Source organism: Danio rerio, chromosome 19 (genome assembly GCF_052040795.2).
Source record: "Danio rerio strain M-AB ecotype USA chromosome 19, GRCz13ab, whole genome shotgun sequence".
Classification (NCBI taxonomy): Eukaryota; Metazoa; Chordata; class Actinopteri; order Cypriniformes; family Danionidae; genus Danio; species Danio rerio.
In genome coordinates this window covers 8,837,501-8,860,775 of record NC_141039.2, presented here as the reverse complement: position 1 = coordinate 8,860,775, position 23,275 = coordinate 8,837,501, and the positions used below count along the sequence as shown (strand labels likewise).

Here is a 23,275-nt window from a genome sequence, read left to right as displayed (position 1 = left end):
GATACTTTGACGCTCTCGCCGCTTTCGGTGTGAACGTACGGTTACAAAATTGTTTGGCTTTTTTTTGGTTTAGTTTTTTCACTCCGGAGAATAAATGTATATATTCCAATTAAAAAAAATGGAGCTGATCGATCAGTTCTCGTCAAGTGACTCGTGGTGCGCTCATGCCATTTTTTCAACTAGGTGCACCTGGAAAGCCAGAGTAACGCTTGCGCACACATCACTGCCAAAATGCGTGCACCTCCATTGGAAATAACAAACTTGTGTGCGCAAAAGACATGATATGTGAACGGCACTTAGTTAGCCTCACCCATAGAAGACCTTTGTAAGCATTAACCAATTTTTCATTGGTAGTGCTGGAGAATGAATGACAGGTCGAAGTGATTTCAGTTAAAGGAGCCAACAATATTCTCTTAAAAATCCATTGGCATACCTCTGTCCAGCAGTAATGGTGACATTCTCCTGTGGAATGGGCATGGATGCCACACTGGAGGCAGTGAATATCTTGGTCTCTGACAACTAGACAGGAGAGCAAAAAAAAAAAAAAAAAAAAATTGATATCCTTGTTCTTAAAAAGGAAAGCAGGTTTTTGGTCTCGGTTCAAATACTCACATCCTCATTCCAGTCCTCCGTGCCCCACTCTTCCGTGGCAGTTCTCCAAGCACCTGTTACACAGACACTCAGCTTACTTACAACGACAACAAGTGAACAACAGCTCGCTCTGATTATTTTATGCAGGAGATTTAAGACTCACCAGGGGCGGAGTCAAACTTCAGAGGATAGTTTGTTCCCTCTCCACCTGTAAACTCAAGCCCTGTGGAAACGGATAAGTGTCAGAACAGCAGCTTCTACATATTTATTTTGAACAGACTGTAGATTTCATTCTGAAAACCTGGCAGATGGGGTGCATGATATCATATTGTCAAACCATGGAGGTTATATGTACCAACGTATTAAGCGAAAGTACTTTTTTTTTTTCTCTCTCTCTCTTAATAATGCTATTTAGACCTGGTGCAGCTACATATTTTCAAGAAATTATTGTTGTTGAGGTAAGTTTAAGAGTTCCAAAACAGCTTGGTTTATTTGCTTTGAATGAAGCTACGAGATCGCATCATGACCTGATTAATTAACAGAGTGCATTCACTCTAAAAATCAGCAGTACATTTATTTGCCAGCAATACATCTCAGTCTGAAATTAATTCTACTATTTAATTTCACTAATTTAAAAGGATAAAAATCTCTTTCATATTTAATAAATCACAATAAAATCAAAACCGGTGTGAATGTGGCCTATGAACAAACTCTGATGGAAAGTTTTCAGAGATGAAATGCCAATGGCATGCTGAAAGGTCTGGATATTCAACATGTCAAATGTTTCAGAGGCATCAATGATTCTTTCAGGTTGCATCTTTGATCATTCACGCTGTTTCACATATACAAGCACTGATTTCAGGCAACTGTCATCGTGTAAAATTATTTAAAATCATGCAGTGTAAACTAGGCATTAGACATCATGGTTTGAGTTTATAATTGTCAAACCCAAGTACAAACACCCACATTTTAAAGTTTTAAATTAATATTATTATTATTCTCTTCTGTTAAACTGAACAGTCGCATCATTGATGACGCAAGTGTGCTCCAGCTCAGAGGGCAAAAAAATGTGAGTGCGGGCCGAGGGTACAATCACACCCGGGCATGGTTCAAGACAACTGTGCCTAGTGTTAGTAAACCCTCATCCTCCATAGGCAGCAAGGTCCCAAACTCTAAAATACCAAAAAAAAAAAAAAAAAAAAAAAAAAAAAAAAAAAAAAAAAAAAATCACATGCCTTCCGTGGTTTAATCAGATAAACTGACACCAACAGTTTCATTTTTTTTAAGTCCTTAATATGTTTTGTGTGTGAACAAAAGTATTCTTGTAGCTTGATACTCCAATTAACCCACAGAAGGCATACAGCCTGTTTTGAGAATGTTTTGGGTACTTTTCTGCACTAGGGAATATTGGTGTCTATGGAGGATGAGGGAGCTCTAGATTTCACCTAAATATCTTAATTTCTGAAGACAAACAAATGTCTCAGGGGTTTGGAATGATATGAGGAAATCAATAACAATTTTCCCATTTGGGTGAACTAAATGTTTAACCAAACAGACCAGTTCAAGTTGTATTTCTTGGCAAAACAACACTATCAATTTTTAATATGATATAGGCACTACTCACTGTTTCCATCTTCAGGTTCCAGATTGCCTGTGTTACTCCAAGTGCTGCCGCTTGTGTAGCTCTCCTCTGTTTGAGCTGGCTCAGTGTAGTCCGCTGGGTTGAATGTACTAAAAAACACATACAAAAAACATTGTTTTTGGAGGGAACACAGAGTAAACGATGGAAGCCAGGAATAACATCAGCGACCATCAGTAACAGTGCAAACATCACTTCAACAGTTCCACTACAACCGAAAAAAAAAAAAAAAAAACTATGACGAAATGTGCAAACTGCAATTACACCAAAAGACGCAAATATGCTTTCCAGTCAATCTCAAACCCAAAAGCCAAACTGGAAGAAACTAAACACAAATTCGAAAGCTTTCTTCAAAAATCACTGACTAAATCGCTATTAAATCCTTTAAAATCCAACACACAAAACCAACACGCTCGTAAGTGTTTTTAACTCACCTCTCATCTCCTGAAAAATCATATCTGGGGCCCTTATCAATCTGGCTTTAGGGAGAAACAACAGGGAGAATTACAAGCAGCTCAACACAGACAGAAAGATGGGAGTGAATGGTGTGAACAGTGTGTGTCCGAGTGTGAGACAGAGCAACTGTCATGCTCATGTCCATCATTTCAGGTCAAACCACCACACCTGCTCTTACAGGTGGAACGGAGCAAGACAAAAGATTATCCGATGAAACAATAGGTGGTGGAATGGTGGTGTAACTTGCCAACTCAAACCAGGCTAGACTTGAACTCTGAGGTCAAGAACTGAAAAGAAAACATGCAGAGAGCAAATGCACACTTCAAACCAAACAAGCATAAGGAGCCAGTTAAAAAAGCCTGACGACAACAGTCAGAGTAAAGGGACCACAGACAGCCTCGACAGAATCAGAAAGACCAATCAGGGACGGGGCAGGGCAGAGATGAGAGATCAGCACTGCTAGACTACGGAATATTGGAATCTACACTGTCAAAGAAAAGCTAGCAAAAACATTGAAACTCCTGGTAAAATATCTATTAAAGACACATTAAACATTAACACTCACTGCACCACTTTAGAAAGGTATTAAGACATTTTGTAGAGATGCACCGATTGACCAGAATAAAGGTGCTTTCACACCTGTGAATCGATTCAGTTGTTCCGAAACAGAGATTAAAATTGTTACATTGTTGCTCTTTGCTCTTGGAGCGGTTCGCTTTCACACTGCAAAGTTTGTAATCGGACCAAAAGAGCTAAAACAAGTCACGTGCGAGTAAACTCTCCTCACATTGGTCAGAGTGTCAGGGTTCATTTTGCAGCGTCCTGCTCAGCTGTCAGGAGAGGTGGTGGTTTGGTGGTGATTGAGAGGGTGCGCGCGTGTGACGTGTCTGAGGAGAGACACGGTGGGGAGGGGTGAGAAGGGTGCGCGACGATGCCTATTTGAGGACTGGGAGAGAGACGCGAGATTACCGGGAGATCATCACTCGTTTGCAGGCATCCGGAGACTCGCGAAACTTCCCGCCCTACTCATAATTCTCTCTTCATATAGCCGTATGCCTATTACATATCCATAAAACACTGTGATATAACCGCGCTCGGATCGGATCGCTTTCCCACTGCAATCGAACCGCTCCAGGGTTCGTTTCAATCGAGCCGAGACCACCTCATTCAAGCGATCTCGGAGCGATTACTTTGGCGCGGAACAGAGCGCGATTGCCCTGTTCACATATGCCAATCGAACCGCGCTAACTGGGCAAACGAGACACGTTCCGAAACAAAAGTGTAGGTGTGAAAGCACCCTAAGACTTTTCCAGCCGGCCAAGGCTGTGTTTCCCAAACAACGATGTAGTGACGTGCATTTCCCAAAACCGGTTGCTTTGTTACAAATCCGTCATTTGAACCACGTTAGTTATAATGTAAAAATGTCCAACATGACGATCTAAATGGGGTTGAGGAACAACTTCTTTAAAAAATAATAATAATTTGGGCAAATTAGTTTTACATGCACACGCACTTAAAAATTCCTTTAGTTTAGGTAAAAGCATGCACTCGTTTTCCGTATTGAAATACATGCAAATGGCACATATAGTTTCCTTTACAGATATTACTGAGAACATTACATATTCTATTCTAAAACATAAAATCACTTAACAAACATGTTATATATACTCCCATAAATCATAAATGATTGTAATTTACAATTTTATTAAGAAATTAAGAAAAATCCCACTTTCATGATAAATTATAATAATTGTTATTAAGTAGGATCTTGTTTTTTTATTTTATTTATAGTAAAAGTCTACTTTTACAATTTGACAATCAGCTCACTGCAGAAATGTTCTAACCAACAGGTAAATGTTACATACAGTACAAATACTTTTCTTAATAAATACCTTATTATAAATTAAAAGCATTAACATTTGCTATACATTTTTGTTTTTACAAGCTTTAGAGACGTAAAGTAAATTCTACTTTTAATTAATAGGTCACCTATAGCTTCCGTCATGAGCCACGGCTGCGTTCAAAACGGCATAAATGTTTTAAAAGTGCACTGCGCAAGGAAGCGCAATTGTCAATATAAAGATCGCTGAAACTGAACTGTAAAAAATACTTGGAAAGCAAATTACACCTAAGAGAGATGACTATAATGCTTTTTTTCATCATTCCAAGTTTAACTGTAGAAAGGTTTGAAAGGAATAGGGGAGATACCTGGGAATAGAACACAGCCAGGAACTATGCCTTAACTACAGCAGGAGAGGTGTAGTTGTAAGTGTACAAGTTTCCGACGGTTTGCGAACGTTTATTGGAATGATAGATTTGAGAAACGCTAAATCAAACCATGTTGATGGTATGTTGACTAATGATGGTTTTCGGAAATACACCCCAGAATAGTTATTAGTGGCGCATACAAATTTCAGAGTAGCTTGATAACATGTCATGATAATAAATTGAGTTTATTCCCAGCTTCTCTAGATATGTCATGGGAAAAAAGCAGATCCAGTTTACCACATTTTATAAGTATAATTTTTCAATCAAAATATTCATCAACAGCAATAAACATAAGATAAAATACAAAAATAATAATAGTAAAAAATATCTAAATCTTAAACGATTCAAAAGTTTACTTTCGATAGTCATACAATTTCAGAAGGATTCGCCTTAAAAATATATACACTTATCTCCAGATAAAAAAAAAGTTGTCTGGTAACATTAAAAATAGGGCATTTAACAGTAAAAAAAAACATGTCAACTTACTGGAGCATCAGCATAGACCACTTCCTGACATAATTAATACCCTCAGTTAATTAGTTTAATGTGTGATATATGCGAATATTAAAACATTATTTTCAAAATTTTGCTGAATGAGTTAGAATAAAAACAGTACCATTTAAATTGTAGGCAAGTGTTTTACAGGAAAAGGATAAAAAAAAAATCTGAAAAAAAGCATCTATGAGTTAAGTACAAAGCTATACAAACTTTGCTTGTATATCTTTGGACTTTTGTGAATTTTGAAATAAAATACAGTTTTATGAACAGTAAAAAATACAGTGTTGTAGTTTGAAAACTTTTTTACATATGAAATTAAAAATCACATTAATTCTGTAATTATTAGTTAATTTTAGTATGAAAAAAGGAACAAAAAAGTATATTTTTGATCATTTATGTTAGAGTTGTATGAACTTCTTGATTTTTCTGGCAGGTCACAACAATATTAGGAATCGGCCAAGTAGCAGCGAAGAAGAAGAAAAAAAAAAGAAGAAGAAGAAAAAAAAAAAAGAAGAATTCACAATCGGTGCATCTCTACCATTTTGATTGCTATTAGGGGTGGCTGACACATGGGGGAATAAAAATTATACATCTTTGTTTTTGTTGTGAAAAATCATTATATTCCTCAGCACCAAGATGTTTTTGTGGTCCACATCAAATGAAATGTACACTGATGAAACTTCAGATTTTTTTTGCACAAATAAAAGGATTTAAAGTTGCAGGTATGAAATTGTGAAGGCTTGACAATGCTTCACTTTTAAATGATGCATATTTAACAAGCTTGTAGACTTTTTCTATACCAAGTGGCCACAACAGACTTTCTCTTTATTACTGAGGAGCCATTTTACATAACTGTTATTCATTCACGCTCAAATATCTAGAGGTTGACCCTCATACCAGTACATCTAATCACCCACCCACAGTTGCCATCAAATAAATTAAATAAACTCTGTAAATAAACAAGCACCCAGCCTAAAAGCACAAAAATTCACTAAAAAAATCCTCTCTTACTTACCTGTTTACATTAGTGCATTCAAAATATGATTAAAAACCTTAAGCCTTACAAATGCACACACAGTTTCAAGTTAAACAGACCAACAGGCTTAAAACCTGACAGGTTTGACTCCACAGAAGAGCACCAAATATTGCACCATACCTTCAGCCACTTTTAAAAAAACAAGATGATGAATTTAACAAGCAAGCTAAAGACCAGCATTTCCCAGAATCTACCATTCTGGCGGCTCTCTGCAAAAAAACACATGCAAAAAGGGCAAGAACCTGAGTGGAGTCACACAAACTTACCCCATGCCCTGAGCTGAAAACCTCCCTCCTCGCCTTCCAGCTCCACCTGCTGCACAGGAAGACAAGTCAGACCAGAAACCACCAAATCCTTTATCTAGATGAGGAGTATGCAGAACTCACCTCTTCCTCTGCCTCTTCCCCGACGGCCTCGCTCAGTTCCCCTGCCCGCGACTCCACCTGCCTTGGCCCCATCCAAACCATTCTCCTGCCCACGGACTGAAGACAGGGAACAAAGAATGGAAAGAGTTGAAGTGAAATATACAAAAAGGGAACCTAATGGGCCTTTAAGACATTAGTTTTACTATTAAAACAGATCCTAACAATGAAAACTGGTCAAGTCTGAGTGCCCAAAATGCCAAAGCACACATCAAGCCACTTTACTTTGAATTTATCTGTGAACTGTTTTTACGGCACTGAAGTATTCCATTAAGTGGCATGCCAGCCTATCTTTGATGAAGGTTAAAAGCAGCCTCCACAGTAAAAGCTTTTAAAGATTGCTGATGCCAAAAGCAACAAAACAGTTTGCAAAGTCACATTTTATGAGTTCTGTTGTTTACGAACAGCTCTTATCTGACTTTCTTCATATATTTGCCCGGATGACCCAAGTTTTTGACAGTCATGTACAGGTTAGTGCATTTAGCATTAAACCCAAGTCTTTCTACATCACTGTTGAAGAGTAACAGCTCAAAACCGAATCAAACCACAAGAGTCAATGGAGTGTCTGAGCCTTATGTTGCTCTCTACCTCAGACGGAGGCTGAGCGAGAGTATCCGGTAGCAGCTCAAGCTTGGCTGTAGCACACTCAGACCCTTCAGCGCTATAGGAGGAGCAGTGATGGGTTTTGTGGTGTGCTGTTGTTTATCATGAGGCAGAGGCAAAAGCGATAAAGCTGAGCTCTATCATCATGCACATCTAGTCAGGAAAGCAAGGTTCTGTGATGGAACGTAAATCAAGTCCGAAGTCCAAAGGGTCCTCACACACGCCACAAAGAAAGAAATCCCTATAGCAGTTGCTGAATAAACAGATTTAACTGCTTTTCTTGATTTAACGTACACAGTTATGGAAACGTCTCACAAAGATTTACTTTAAAAGTGTGACTCTTCTAAAAACACTAAATTACCAAATATATTTAAAGGCAATTCAAAAACCTACCAAGTGAACATTTGTGTTTATCTGAAAAGCAATGTTGAAGTCCGATATTTTGCTTTGAAAATAACAGTCTTTGTTTTGGTTCTTTAAACCCGCCCATTGCCCTTTTAACCAATTTTTTTTCAGCACCCTGGGTTGCCTTGTTTGAAAACAGCGCATGTCATTCATTCAGAAAGGCTCTCAAAGCATCCGTTCTTTCTGAATTGAGACGCAAATTCAGAGTTCCACGTGAGGTTTTAATAAGCAAATAATATAAATATAACAAGCGTTAACATTAGGTGAGCAGGATACATTGTAGCCCTACGTCCACGTGATGAGATTCGCGGCGATAAGCAATATGGCTGTTTGCACCAGACAAAATACGACAGAATAATAAATACATCTATTCAGAAGCACACAATGAGCGCTCACTCCCAAAATGGTAAGGTTTATTATCAAATAAATACACATTAAACCTCTTTAACAATAGTAAATGTAGATGCTGAATCACTGATAGGTGTTGGTTTACACTGATTCACAGTTGTAAAGTTCAATTTCCATCCGTTTATTATATTTTCAAGATCTGAGGTGTATATCTGCTGCTGTTTTCAGTAGTATGGCAGTAAAGGTCATGTAAAATGCCATTCAAACTCACATTATTAGCATTTTACACTGAAAGCACAGGAGGTGTACCTGAGGTGATCATTGTCAGTTTTCTGTTGTTCAGCTGCACGAAACTGTTTCTAATATGTCAATTCAAGGTGTTGGTTAGGATAAAAACTCCTTTAATATGGAAAATATTCCTTCTATCTCATGCCGTTCCTTTTAAATAGAACACGACTTAAGCCTTTAGGCTCAATCTTCAGGCTCACTCCTGTTGGTCCTCAATCTGGCAACCTATCATTGCGTTTGTTTTGATCTAGGAATGCAATACCTAGTTCAACCAATGTCTGTCAAACTTACATACTGTACCTTTAATGCTTAACTGAAGTTATAAAGTGACTATTAAAATGTTTTAAGTTGCAGCAGCATTTAAACAGTTCAAGGAGACGCTACGCAAAACAGGTTATAAATCACAGAAGGATTATCAACAGAATAAACGGTCTTTGAATTTAAGCAATATTGTGAACAGGCTTTATTGATGAAAACGTACATGGAAAAAAAGTAAATAAATAATAATAACAATAGAAATTAATAAATAAATAAAAATTCACATGTGTACTGCAGGTGTAAATGTTCCAGAATTTGAATAAAACGCCTAGTTTAAAGAGACAACAGTGACTTAATCTTTTTACAGTAAAATAAAGTGCACTCACACTCTCGTCCGCGGCTGGCTCCACGGCCCCTCCGCGGGGCTCCTCCTCTGCGACGTGCCACATCTCTTTCTCCTCCTCTCTCTCGATTCTCCTTTCCTTCGTCTCCTCCATCTGTCTGTGCGCTTTCCTTCTGACCTGAAACTTTCTTCTTTCCAACCATCTCCCATGAATCCTGCAAAAGAATGAAAATGAGCATTTAATAGTCTTAAGTACCAGAATATTAAAAAGCAAAAAGTTGGAAAACAGCATTTTTTTTTTGTAAATTTACACTGATGGATTTAATATATTAACCATAGTTTAACATATAGATACCAAAACTAGTTTAATAGCATCCATGGAATTGTACCTTCAATATCATTTATATTCTACTATTAACACAAGCCTTTCCACATCTAAAGCTCCAGCCTGAATCAATGTACCAAACTCTGAATGCTGTCTTAATTACTGAACCGAAACATATAAAATTATTATAGTTATAAATCAACAAATAAATAACAACTCTAGCCTGAACTCACAGTGTCAGGGCTGCCCTCCAACAGGACGTTGATGGCTCTGTTGACGTCTCCATTGCAGTCATGAAGCGCTATCATGGACTCATCTTGATCCTTTCCTGTGATGTCAACCAGCTGAGATGGGGGGGAAAAAAAAAAAAAAAAAACAAGCAGCATGTCAACTCCATGTAGGTTTTTCAATATATTTTTTAGAGGCAACAAGATAAACGGAAGTGACTAAGGAGGCTGATGGAAACGCTGTCTGAGCCTTATGTTGCTCTCCAACTCAGAGTGAGACTGAGAGAGAGTATCCGGTAGCAGCTCAAGCTTTACTCTAGCACAGATGGTCCCCGTCAGCGCAACACAGAGAGCACTGAGGGAATTTCTGTGTGCAGTGAGTTTAAGTGAGCTAGAATGAAACTGCAGGTAACTGACATAACAAAAAAAAATTCTCAAGATACTTAAAATAGTCAAACCTCTTTCCAAATAAGGACTTTTTTTACTGAAGGGAGCACTTTAATCTCGAGTTGAACAAAGTACATCTTGCTAGTGCTTTGAACAAACTGCTACTCACCTGTTTGACCTTCTCCTCAAAGTCTGCATCATTATGGTCTGAGATCATCTGCGCGAGTCGGATCTGCTCAGCGGTGGCCTGAATAAAAAAAAAGAAAAAGAGAGAAAAATAATCAAATCTGTTGAAAGGCTTATGCGTCCCTCACATAGTATTGTAATTACAATAAAGGGAAAGTCAGAAATTAGATATGAATTACCTCAGAACTCATTTTTACTACGTGGAAACTATTTTGACGAGTTTGAGCCAAAAGCTTAAAAATGGATGGTAAAGGGGAAAAGCATTGCTCCCATAACAACTGCTTAAAATTATTAGATACATCACTTCATCTCTGTGTTAAAGTAGTTCATTTTTATTTATACGAACAATGGGCCTGGGCAATTAATCGAAATTAATTTGCAAATGCTATTGAGCAAAGATTTGATTGTCATGGACATCTTGTCAGGGAAGCACGATGTGATCTGAAATAAACCTACTCCAAAAGGGGGCACTTTACCTACAAAAAACCCCTAGGAAGTCCTGATAGCGAATACACATTTTTTATTGAATACACAGTGTTGCTAAATACACAATTTAGCTGCTTTCATTGATTCAGCGTGACTAATAAACACAAGATTACTGAATTCTCTCACAGGAAGAGAACACTCGACTGAAGTCATGAAATGAGTAAAACAAAAGTTAATTATGTGATAATTTCACATGCATTTAATAGAGAGCTGTTGTTCATGGAGAAGCTACACAAACAGCTGTCATTATCAAAGAATCATTATCTTAATGACATTATCGACCGATTAACAAGAATTTGATTTGCGTGTCTTATCAGACTATGGCTCTGTGTAATAGATGCTGCTCAATCTGAACGCACATGCTGGAGATTTCCTAGAAATGGCAAAATGTGCATGAAAAATCTCCTTTGATTAATCTTCCAGCCCTACAGAACAATCATTTAAAAGCGTTTTAGAATATGAACAAAGTCATATGCATTAGACCATTAGCTGCTTACCGCATCTACACCATCTGACCATCACAGTGAATGTTTATATTGTTAGAAAATAGCAATTATTTTGAACAATAAAGAACTTCAATGCAACAAGCGCATAAATCACAACTTCTTTATGGTGCAACAATTCTATGCATGCAATGGCAGCATTAATAACTACAGGGATGTCAGAATAACTTGACTAGGGCTCTAACAGTTTTGAATGTCTTTAAATTCATTAGGAAGTGACTTCTTAATTTCCCCTTCACCCCATGATATATCTATCTTCTAAACCTATGCATGTTAGTTACTGGTAACTTCTATTAAATCTGAATTTTTACAATCGATTTTATTGATACAACAAGAGTGAATTTAGCACCATATCTGGTATAATGACTTTTATATGGCAAAACTGTTGAAATTTACAAATAACATTTCTTGAATACATAGTTTAAGAATAACTTGACATAAGAATAAATATATTCCAAATTAATTATCCAAAACAGAATTACTTTTGATAAAAAAAAAATGTAAATAATTCCTCCAACGCCTATCCAGCTAAAAAAATGCTGGCTCTTAAAATAAGAGAGTGTCGCTATTGCATGCAACAAAATAAAACTGGCAGTTTTGTAATAATTACCCTATAGAAGTCCTTTCTAAGTGTTTCTAGCAGACACATTTATACTGTCTAGATGATGCTTTGAAAATCTTTTACCTTAAAAAAGTCTAAATAAATAACCAGAATATAGCAGAGGCAAAATAGATGAGACTTCACACTTGCTAGGGCATAGATTTATGATTCATTCCTGGAGCCCTTAATTTAATTCAGTAAAACATACCGAGTGATAGATGCTAGTGAGTCAAGGCAAAACCTTCAGTGTGATTGGTGCCAAAGATAACAGATAACATTTATTTTTAAAAGCTGTTATGACGCAGCTTCAAATTTCATATAAAAAGCACTCAAAGTTGTGCCACAGATATGTTAAGAGCATATACTAATAGACACCCAATACAGAATTTTAGGACCTGTTTCTACAACATTACACATTTAAAAAAATCTTGTTAATATTATATTACTTCACTCATTAAGAACTTTTCGTGTCAGAATCAGTAAAACAATTAATTATTGAAATTAGAAAGTCAAAATGAGAGAGTATTCAAGATGATAAGTTTGACGTGAACCAGTTGAGGCTGAACTGTTCATTTTCTATGCCATCAGAAAGGAATAGAAGGGAATGATATTAACCTGACCAATTAGATACAATACAACATGCATTGACATATGCTTGATTCATTATTTATGCTTGTGCATAAACTAGCAAGTATTTTTTTCGTCATAGTTTTTGTCCTTGATGTGAACAGCTTTTAGTGGACCATGACTTACATGATCAGTATTATTAAAAATACTTCATCAAAAGTGTGTGTACTGACCTGGGGCCTCTGCTTGTGCTGTGACTGGCTCTGTGTCTGACCCTGCGTCTGCTCCCAGTTGCCCCGGGCCCGGCTTCCGCCCACTGAAGTCATCATTTACAGTATATACAAATAACAGTATTTACAAAGGAATAACACCTTGAGGAGAGAGAAGAAGAGAGATTAAAACTGTTATGAACGCTCTTTAAAATCAAACAACAATCTTAAAGCATCGCGTGTTCCATGTACACCATATTAACATTACACTTGCATGCAAATAAACACGCTACACCTTGTGTAGCCATTTTGATGAGCCAAAACTGGAAGTAAACAGCGTCACATGCTGTGGCGCTTAGCACATTAAAAGACGACCCAACTTTCCAAGAACACCGACCAAAAATAAATTCTGCGAATTTCGCAACTTTGCGCAAACATGGTTCGTGAAAAACGAGACTTAAAACCCGCTGTTTACAAGTCAAGCCGCAACAGGTCAGCTACATTATGTGCACGCTTCCGGGGCACATCCTCATCATCGACTTTTGAAGAAACATTTTATAACACTGCACACCGCATTTTTATAAATGACACCAAAAGCAATCCACCTGAAGCACGTTATGAAATGCTGCAAATGTGGTTATGCCAAAAAGCCCACCGTAACAGCTCTGCGCATGAGAAAATGCAGGGCATGCGGTGGCCGAAAGCAACTGCGCACTTTAGCAGGCGCACACAATCAGCCAGCGTGACAGAAACACGCGGGACCCGCCGCGGGAAAACAGACGGACGACGGGTTTTAAGGGACAAGCTTAATAAAAACAAGTTTAGCGGCCTTTGAAGTGGGTGAGGATGCATGCCAGTTTGAGAGAGACGTGAATACAGCCTCGCACCTTATTGGTGAAAGTGTAGGCACGACATGTCAACATCAAAGATGTGAATGATCACCTTTGTTCCTGTGCACTATCACTCTAGTTCAGAAATTAAATAAAACATCAGATAAGTAATTAGATTATGTAAAAATATAGGCACTTAGTGGTCATTCCATGCAGCGGAATAAAAAAACATCGCCCTGTGCCTTAAAAAGTATCCAATCAAGCTGTAAAATATGCATCCAACAGGTAACCTACATTTCCTGTAGTGCTCTACAGTAGATCGACATTATAATAATCCCAGAATGACCTGCCGACAACGAAATAAGCAAAACAGTGAGCCATTATAAACGAGTTAATAATGTAAATCATCAGAGATGATGGACTGATTGGCAAGTCGCGGCTATGGGCCTTGGAAAAGCAACTCGCATAAACTCTAACATGCAGAACGATCCGATATGAAAACATCTTCCATTACACAAGTCTTAACAGTCTATGTAAAGTGAATTAAAAAGGCAAGCTCTGGATGATGAGTGGCTTCCGCTCTGGCCGCTTCTCATAACCTCATGGCCGGTTATCGTGCATCGTGATGCTGCTACCTAAAAATCAAACTTTCCCGGAGACTACTCAACTGTATCATTTCTCATCACAAGTAAAGTATTTGATTTAGTAACATCTAAATACAATAATCGACATGATAGTTTGTTGCGTTTGCTTTAACTGGGATGCACACGCCCCCCCGGGGTGAGGCGCACTCCCGTCGGTTCATTTGCACACTCGACACCGAGGCTTAGCGGAGGCCTACAGGCCCTAAATGATAAAAATGAACAACAGACGAGGTACTGACCAAAGACCCGGTTGGATGTTAGAATGTGGAGATAGCGCCGACCGAAGGAGGCTTTAATACCGACCTCCTAATCAGACGGAAACAAAACACGAACTCTTTCGCGTCGTAAATCGATTCCCCAAAGCCGACAACAAGGCCGAACCGACTCGCGCAGACAATAAGCGAGAGACTCAAAATTTACCTGTTTCTCTTCCACACTGACACCCGGATCACCACGTCACGTGGTTTATCACAGCCACTGCGGCTGCACGCGCACAGCGCGACCACGTGACTAGAGCGTACGCATGTATATATAACAACTTAAACACAGTTATGTAACATTATTCACCCTCTAGCTGTAGTTGACAATCGTAGTGTTATTGAAATCAAGTTATCATTTATTTACTTAAGTTTACATTTCATTTTTACAATGAAAATTCATGAATGAAAACGCGTACAGTTGAGGTCAGAATTATTAGCCCCCTTTGATTTTTTTCTTATTTAAATATTTCTCAAATGATGTTTAACAGCTCAAGGAAATTTTCACAGTATGTCTGATAATATTCTTTTCTTCTGGAGAAAGTCTTATTTGTTTTATTTCGGCTAGAATAAAAGCAGTTTTAATTATTTTCTTTAAACCATGTAAGGTCAAAAGTATTAGCCTCTTTAAGCTAATTTGTTTTTCGATAGTCTACAGAACAAACCATTGTTATACAATAACTTGCCTAATTACCCTAACCTGCCTAATTAACCTAGTTAAGCCTTTAAATGTCACTTTAAGCTGTATAGAAGTGTCTTGAAAAATAGTAAAATATTATTTACTTTCATCATGGCAAAGATAAATGAAATCAGTTATTAGAAATGAGTCATTAAAACTATTATGTTTAGAAATGTGTTGAGAAAATCTTCTCTCCATTAAACAGATATTGGAGAAACAAATAAACAGGGGGGGCTAATAATTCTGATTCTAAATGCTCCTATCCTCCACGCCTAAAGGGTCCATATTAATACCTCAGAGGTATAATAGTATAATGTGTACCTTTTACATTTTTTAGCTACAAATATATGCTTGTGATGTACCAATATCAACCCTTTAAATATAAATGTGCATCTTTTGGAAAGGTACAGCTCTCGTACCGTTATTTCTGACAGTGTTTAAAATATTTTTTAGTATTAGAAAATCACTTTCTAATCTATTTTCTATTCTATATTTTTATCATTTAAAAAAAATGCACGTCCACATCATGTTGTAATCTATTTCACATTCTGTTTTTTTTTTTTTCTATCACTTTCTAATCTCTATTTTATTTGTATTAATAAAATAACACCAACTCTGTTTGATTTATATTCTGTTTTATTGTATTAAAAATGATTTTGAACTATAACACAAAAAATCACTTCAATTTTTATTCAGATTTTCCTTAAAAACTTAATCTTACTGTTTATGAAATCTCTCACACGCACATCTCACTCTTGATCTCTTCTATGTGAAGCTGCTTCCACACAATCTACATTGTAAAAGCGCTACACAAATAAAGGTGAGTTGAACTGAATTAAACTAACAAGAATCATATTACTTACATATTATTTTGTTATTTGCTGCTTTGATTTGTTCTCATTTGTAAGTCGCTTTAAATAAAATAATCTGCCAAATGTGTCAATCTAAATGTAATGTATAATACAGACACATTCCAGCTGAATGCCTTAATCAGGACATTGAACCTATGAAAGTCAATATGAATAAACATGAATTAATAAAGTTTCACATTCCTTCTTAGGGCTAACATTGCAATATTTTCTTTGTTTACGATATTTATTGCGATATGAATACAATTTCACATTTGACTTAATATCTCTATTTGGAAAGAATTTATTAGAGTTAAAGCGTTAGATGGGATGATTCTAATCTAACAATCTATAAAGTTTTTGGGGTCCCCGACACATTTTCTATGTTGTCTTTGCTATTTGCAGTGCATTTCTGCATTTACATGTGTTGTATTTTCATGCACGTGTTTCATCAGAGACTGACGAATTAATGTTTACTATTCGCATCTCCATAAATTCTAATAATAATAATCTCATTTCTGTATTTGCATGTGTTGTGAGTATTTTCATGCAGAACAATCTATAAATACAATCAAGAAAAAGATAATATTAAAATAAAGTGTTTTGTCTTTCCTGAGTCAAACGGTATTCAAGTACAACTGAATGATAAAAATAAACACAATTTAATAAAATTAATCATCGTTAAGATAAAAAAATGGTCCAATTTCTTATACCTGAATGCTTTTAAAAACATTACACAGACCCAGGCATCAAAAACACATGACAATGATAAATTGTGATAGAAACTCAACATTGCATATCCTGCGATGTGACTTTTGCGAATGATCACATTGCGATATCGATGCGGAAACGATATATTGTGCAGCTCTATTTAGCATTTGTTTTAGTGCAGCCAAGACCTGAAATGATCACTGTTTGACAATGAACAGAGCTTTGAGACTATTACATTATATTGCATTGTATCATATTTCATTACATTATACAATATATAAATGATCTAATCTGATCAAGTGTGTGTTTCAGAGTAAAAGTGTAACATTTTGTTTGGCTAAAATATATAAAAACAATAGATGACCGTCTAATGATTTCAAAGTACTTAAAATATTAGTTTTTATTTATTTTAATGTTTGCATAAAATAAAGAATTAATAAAAAATATTTGTTTCACTTGTCAATTTTTAAGTGAGTAAAACCCCATAGTAGTGCTATCGCCTCACAGCAAGAAGGTAGCGGGTTCAAGCCTCGGCTGGGTCAGTTGGCGTTTCTGTGTGGAGTTTGCATGTTCTCCCTGCGTTCGATTGGGTTTCCTCTGGGTGCTCCGGTTTCCCCCACAGTCCAAAAACATGTGGTACAGGTGAATTGGGTAGGCTAAATTGTTCGTATGAATGGATGTGAATGAGTTTGCTATAGATGTTTCCCAGAGATGGGTTGCAGCTGGAAGGTCATCCGCTGCGTAAAACGTGCTGGATAAGTTGGCGGTTCATTCCGCTGTGGCGACCCCGGATTAATAAAGAGACTAAGCCGAAAAGAAAATTAATGAATGAATAAACCCCTAGTGTAGTTCACAGACACACCACTAGATGTCGCTAGAAGCCTGCACTGAATTTTTCCCCCGCTCAGGTCAAACACCTGAATTTTCACACACCATACACCACATGGGCGAAAGTGCGAGAACAAACTACCAGTTTTAATAGACACTGAGGTATTTTCAGAAGTCAGTGATTACAGGTTTTCAGCTTTCTTTAAAATATCTTCATTTGTGTTCAACAGAAATAGGGAAGTCAAACAGTTTTGTGTAAGTAGAGAGTGAGTAAACAATGACAGAATTTTACATTTTGGGTGAACTGTCCCTTTAAATGTTCATTAAGAACGCATACACTCACCGGCCACTTTATTAGGTACACCTGTCCAACTTCTCATTAATGCAAATTTCAAATTATCAGACAATCATTGCAATGCATTTAGGCATGCAGACATGGTCAAGATGATCTGCTGCAGTTCAAAGCGAGCAGCAGAATGGGGAAGAAAGCTGATTTAAAGGACTTTGAATGTGGCATGGTTGTTGGTGCCTGAAAGGCTGGTCTGAGTATTTCAGAAACTGCTGATTTACTGGGATTGTCACGCACAACCATTTCTAGGGTTTACAGAGAATAGTCCGAAAAAGAGAATATCCAGGGAGCGGCAGTTCTGTAGTCTCAAATACCTTGTTGATGCCAGAGGTCAGAGGAGAATGGCCAGACTGATCCGAGCTGACAGAAAGGCAACAGTAACTCAAATAACCACTTGTTACAATCGATGTATGCAGAAGAGCATCTCTGAACCCGCAACACGTTCAACCTTGAAGCAGATGGGCTACAGCAGCAGAAGACCACACCGGGTGTCACTCCTGTCAGCTAAGAACAGGAAACTGAGTCTACAGTTCACACAGGCTTACCAAAATTGGACAATAGAAGATTGAAATAATGTAACCTGGTCTGATGAGTCTCGACTTCTGTTGCAACATTAGGATGGTAGGGTCAGAATTTGGCATCAACAACATGAAAGCATGGATCTTTCCTGCCTTGTATTAAAGGTTCAGGCCGCTGGTGGTTTTGGTGTAATGGTGTGGGGGAGATTTTCTTGGCACACTTTGGGCCCATTAGTACCAATTGATCATCGTGTCAACACCAAAGCCTACCTGAGTATTGCTGCTGACCAACAATACTCTTCTGATGGCTACTTCCAGCAGGATAACACGCCATGTCATAAAGCGTGAATAATCTCAGACTGGTTTCTTGAACATGACAATGAGTTCACTGTACTCAAATGGCCTCCACAGTCACCAGATCTCAGTCCAATACCTTTAAGATGTGGTAAAACAGATTTGCATCATAGATGTGCAGCCGTCAAATCTGCAGCAACTGCTATCATATATCAGATTATTTTTTAGTTAATTCCACTGGAACATCTTATCCATGTTTTACACAAAAAAACAGAACATTTTTAAATTTTAGACTCCATATTTGGACTATTTGGAACCTGGTCTTTGCCCTATAATGCTGAAAGGAATATTGTAACTATCGTTATCTGAAAAACAAGCAATATTATTATCATTTTTTTTCTGATCTGTTTGATGTGGGATAGTGCTGTTTTATATGCAATCTGAGCTTCTTCTTTCTTCTCTACACTGTTTTGTGTTGTTATATATTTTTGTGTCTATCTTTTGAAGATGTTTTTTTTAATCTCTGTATTGTAGTGAAAATCCAATAAACATAATTAGAAAAAATAAATGTTTATTTAACGTGACAAATTATTCCCCTATTCACCCTATTCTCCGCCGACGAGCGGGCGCTGCCATTTGAATCTTTTTGGCTCGAGACTTCCGGTCTCATTCACTTCCATTCATTTTGTGACGTTAAAAACTGCTCGTTACGCTGCTTGGTGTTGCAATTTGATATTTTTTTTATTATATAATTCTACTTGTTCTGTATAGTCATGCAAACATTTGTTTGTAGAGCAAGCAGTTTGACCATTTTCTGCCGTTTATTATTCCTAGTCATTTCTCCGACTGATCGGAAGTTCTAAGATAATCGCGATAACAGGCGCACTTCCGCATTTCAGAATAAGGTCAATAAAGAATAGAAATAACATCACTGTGAGCAATCTTAAATACATTTTATTCATTAGCCCTTAAGATAAATACATACACCAGGTAAAATACAATAGCAGAGAATCATTCCATCTGCAGTAACAGCATTGTTCACATTTAGTAAAAGGCAGATGGAGCGCTAGCACTGAATACAGTAACAGACACAATACAAAAACACTTTCCAAAAGGAACTACAAGGAGTGCATTCTGAACTATACCAGAAATATGTATGTTGGTTTACTTGAGATTTCGGCATGATCAAATCTGTCAAGTCTGTCAATATTCATACAACAGCTGCATTATCAAATCGTGTACACGCAGATTTATTATATCTACTGCTAAAAAAGAAGATGCTTAAAGGGGCAGTTCACCCAAAAATGATTATCCTGTCATTATTTACTCATCCTGCACTTGTTCCAAACCTGTTGTAGTTTCCTTCTTCTGTTGAACATAATGTTTGGAAGAAAACAGACATGGTCTTCCTTTAGTATTTTCGGTTTTGGTAATGAACATTTTTTTCCCTAAACATTCTTCAGAATATCTCATTTTGAGTTCAACAGAAGAACTAGATTCAAAGCTTAGAACCGCTTGAGTGTGAGTAAATGAGGAAATGGTTGTTTTTGGATGAACTGTCCCTTTAAGGTGAGACACTACAACAGGGGTCACAAAACTTGTACCTGGAGGGCCGGTGTCCTGGGCTGCGTCCGAAACCGCCTACTACTCAGTAGGTACTGCATTTGAATTTAAACGTACTACTCGGCCGTTAAAAAGTACGCTCTATACAGTATGAATGTGAAAAGTATGAATGGAATTCAGACGTACTACACCCGCCATTTTGTCATGGTCACGTGACCTACCTGCGTCAGTTGCGTCGCTTCACCTCCATTCATGAATTCTCTCGCGGGGCATTATGGGATAGCACAGCGTGCATGGGATGCGCACTTCAGAATCTCGCCGGAAGTAGTAAGTCATCCGGGTATTTCTCGCCTACTGATTTTCGAATTCTATGAATTCACACATACTACTCGGCTCGCATACTATATAGTATGGAAGTATGCGGCTTCGGACGCAGCTCTGGAGATTTTAGCTCCAACCCTAATCAAACACACCTGAACAAGCTATTCTAGCACATGCTAGGTATACTTGAAACATCCTGGCAGGTGTGTTGAGGCCATAGATATATACACTACATATCGCATAGGGACCCCGAGCATGCGTCAATGGCGCCGCCATATTTGTACAGTGCTCCCAGGACAAGTGTCATTCAACCGCACTAGCCAAGACAGTGTTACTACCTGAAAATGCTGGACTTTAGCGCTGTCTACGGATGTAGTAACGAGCAAACAAAGAAAACAAAGCACAGAGGCAGAACATTACATAGGTAAGGTTTAGTTTTTACGTTTTATGTTCTGAACTTTTGTGCTACACAGGTAATGTTATTGATGATAATACTGTCTCTTACTGCATTCACCATAAGGCAAGTAGCACCAACTCACACTAAACACTCAGCTCATGCTAGTTTTGTTGAATAAAATCAGCAAACAATGCAAAAGAAATATGACAACAAGATGCTGCGGCGCCAGAAACTTGTATTATTGTCGGCTAGTGAAGGAGTCGTTCATACCTCTCAAGGTTTTTTTTCTTCACTCCCATCAGGTGAAGTTTTTTTTCCCTCTCCGCTGTCGCCACTGGCTCGCATGGTTCAGGATTGGTAGAGCTACGCATCGATGAATTTGCTCTTCAGTGTTTGAACTCTCAGTAATGATTAAATCACACTGAACTGAGCTAAACTGAACTGAACTGAACTTAAACACTAAAAAACTGAACTACACTGTTCCAGTTACTATGACCATTTATGTGAAGCTGCTTTGACACAATCTACATTGTAAAAGCGCTATACAAATAAAGCTGAATTGAATTGAATTGAATAACAGAGATTCATTCACAAATGAATCGCTCCCTCCGTCAGTATGAGAAGTAAAAGCAGGAGAGGAGGTCTGTTTCAGGACACCAATTAGATCAAATCTAACAAGGAGGGTAAATAGTACATTTCCATACACACAAACACAAGCTGTTTGTCAGGAATGCCTGTGCGATCACTGATCCATCAATGTAGAAAAGTGATATAAAATATAATTTTCGTAATTTATTTAAAAAAATTTGCATTCTGACCTCCGGGAAAACTCCCGATCATAGATATATGTGTATATGTGTAATTCTCTGGCTCTAGATGGCCACAGTCCTCCGCTGCAGCTTGGTCCTGCATTTTTTTCAAAGGAGCGCTACCCTGTACTAAAATGGCGGCTCTATTGACGCATTCCTTCCAATAGACAACAACAGGGTAGGCGACATCTAATGTATATATCTATGTGTTGAGGCAAGTTGGAGCTAAAACCTGCCGGTACATCGGCCCTCCAGGACCGAGATTGGTGACCCCTGCACTACAAGAAATAAAAAGTGTCCATTTTCTTAAAACGTGTTTTTACTCCTACATCCAACTAAAAATATGTACTTCAGTTGCATTTACATGCACCTCCTTTCACAGTTTTTGTGTGTATATATACATATATCTCTACTGGGCAAAATATACAGGGCGGCTAATAATTCAGGAGGGCTAGCAATTCTGACTTCAACTGTATACAACCCATTTTAATAGTCAAATCTTTGTTTCTAGCTGTATGCAGTACTTTCTAAAACAGGGGTGTCCAAGCTCGGTCCTGGAGGGCCAGGTGTCCTGCAAAGTTTAGTTCCAACCCCAATCAGACACACTTAGGCTGGCTAATCAAGCTCTTACTTGGCTTTCTAGAAACATCCATGCAGGTGTATTGAGGCAAGTTGGAGATAAAATCTGCAGGACACCGGCCCTCCAGGATTGAATTTGGACACCCCTGTTCTAAAAGATGATAAAAAGAGATTTCCAAAATCCCTGCTGTAGACACATTTACACACTCTGGTAAATGGAAAGTATGGAAAGTAAACATTTCTTTACAAAGACTCTAATAGGCTAGAATTGTATGCAAATGAGTGCATATTTAATTAAAATTACATATTTAAACTTAGTTTACAAAACTTGTACAAAAAAGGTTTGCAATACCTAATGTAATCAATCAACTGAAGAGGTATGGGAAGTTTTAGTACATGTTTTTATCCTATTCGCCTGCTGTTTTTTTCCTTAAAGAGACAGTTCACCCCAAAATGATAATGACCTCATCATTTACTCTCCCTCATGTGGTTTCAAACCTTCATGGCTTTCTTTCTTCTGCCGAACACAAAAGAAGATATTTAAAAGAATGCTGGTTACTTAAGGCACAAAATTACTCTGGAAGGCAATAGCATTTTTCAAAATATCTTCTTTTGTGTTTAACCAAAGAGCTTAGAATGACCAAGAGGCGACACTCTAGTGTAATTTGGGAAACAGCCACTAGATGGCGCGATGGCCATTTTGGAATAAAAACTCCAATAGAACTACAGCATATTATAAGTCTGTAAAATAAACTATTAAAAGTGCTGCTAATTGTGATTGTAAGTGTTGTATTGTCGTCTTTCAGGTTGTATCTCAGCTTTAATGAGCTTTTAAAATAAATAAATAAAAAACAAAGCAGCTGCTTGCCATCGCGACAGCAATAAGATCCAATGGACGGCCGATCACTTTCACTCCAAAATGGCGGAATCCAGGGCTGTTGTTGGGCGCTGCTGTTGCAATGGAATGTTCTATTGAGTGTCGCCTCTTGGTCATTCTAAGCT

At 37.6% G+C, this 23,275-nt stretch overlaps 3 protein-coding genes across 29 annotated transcripts in view; 1 reads left to right on the top strand and 2 right to left on the bottom strand.

The window, feature by feature from the left end:
- Nucleotides 1–14,573, bottom strand: part of ubap2l (ubiquitin associated protein 2-like) — a 40,397-nt gene extending 25,824 nt beyond the window's left edge. For 2 of the 17 annotated variants that reach the window (XM_087293746.1, XM_087293754.1), the window contains exons 1-12: nt 14,541–14,573; nt 12,671–12,808; nt 10,264–10,341; nt 9,714–9,824; nt 9,199–9,370; nt 6,875–6,970; nt 6,755–6,803; nt 2,665–2,709; nt 2,216–2,322; nt 755–814; nt 613–665; nt 434–519 (exon numbers count right to left, since the gene is read on the bottom strand). In XM_087293746.1, coding sequence (XP_087149872.1) covers nt 434–519; nt 613–665; nt 755–814; nt 2,216–2,322; nt 2,665–2,709; nt 6,755–6,803; nt 6,875–6,970; nt 9,199–9,370; nt 9,714–9,824; nt 10,264–10,341; nt 12,671–12,766 — 953 coding nt within the window. In that variant the 5' untranslated portion in view covers nt 12,767–12,808; nt 14,541–14,573. Of the gene's footprint in view, nt 1–433; nt 520–612; nt 666–754; nt 815–2,215; nt 2,323–2,664; nt 2,710–6,754; nt 6,804–6,874; nt 6,971–9,198; nt 9,371–9,713; nt 9,825–10,263; nt 10,342–12,670; nt 12,838–14,359 lie in introns of those variants that run through there. The other 15 variants (XM_087293749.1, XM_087293757.1, XM_087293747.1 and 12 more) reach the window with 8 other exon arrangements.
- The window catches only part of mllt11 (MLLT11 transcription factor 7 cofactor), a 369,526-nt gene that overhangs the window by 42,612 nt on the left and 303,639 nt on the right, over nt 1–23,275 (top strand). The window lies entirely within an intron of this gene.
- Nucleotides 19,543–23,275, bottom strand: part of tuft1b (tuftelin 1b) — a 35,189-nt gene continuing 31,456 nt past the window's right edge. For 3 of the 11 annotated variants that reach the window (XM_087293729.1, XM_087293731.1, XM_087293728.1), the window contains one exon: nt 22,542–23,275. This exon is cut by the window's right edge and continues 499 nt beyond it. The gene's annotated coding sequence lies outside the window, so the exon portion shown is untranslated. The other 8 variants (XR_015515617.1, XR_015515612.1, XR_015515616.1 and 5 more) reach the window with 6 other exon arrangements.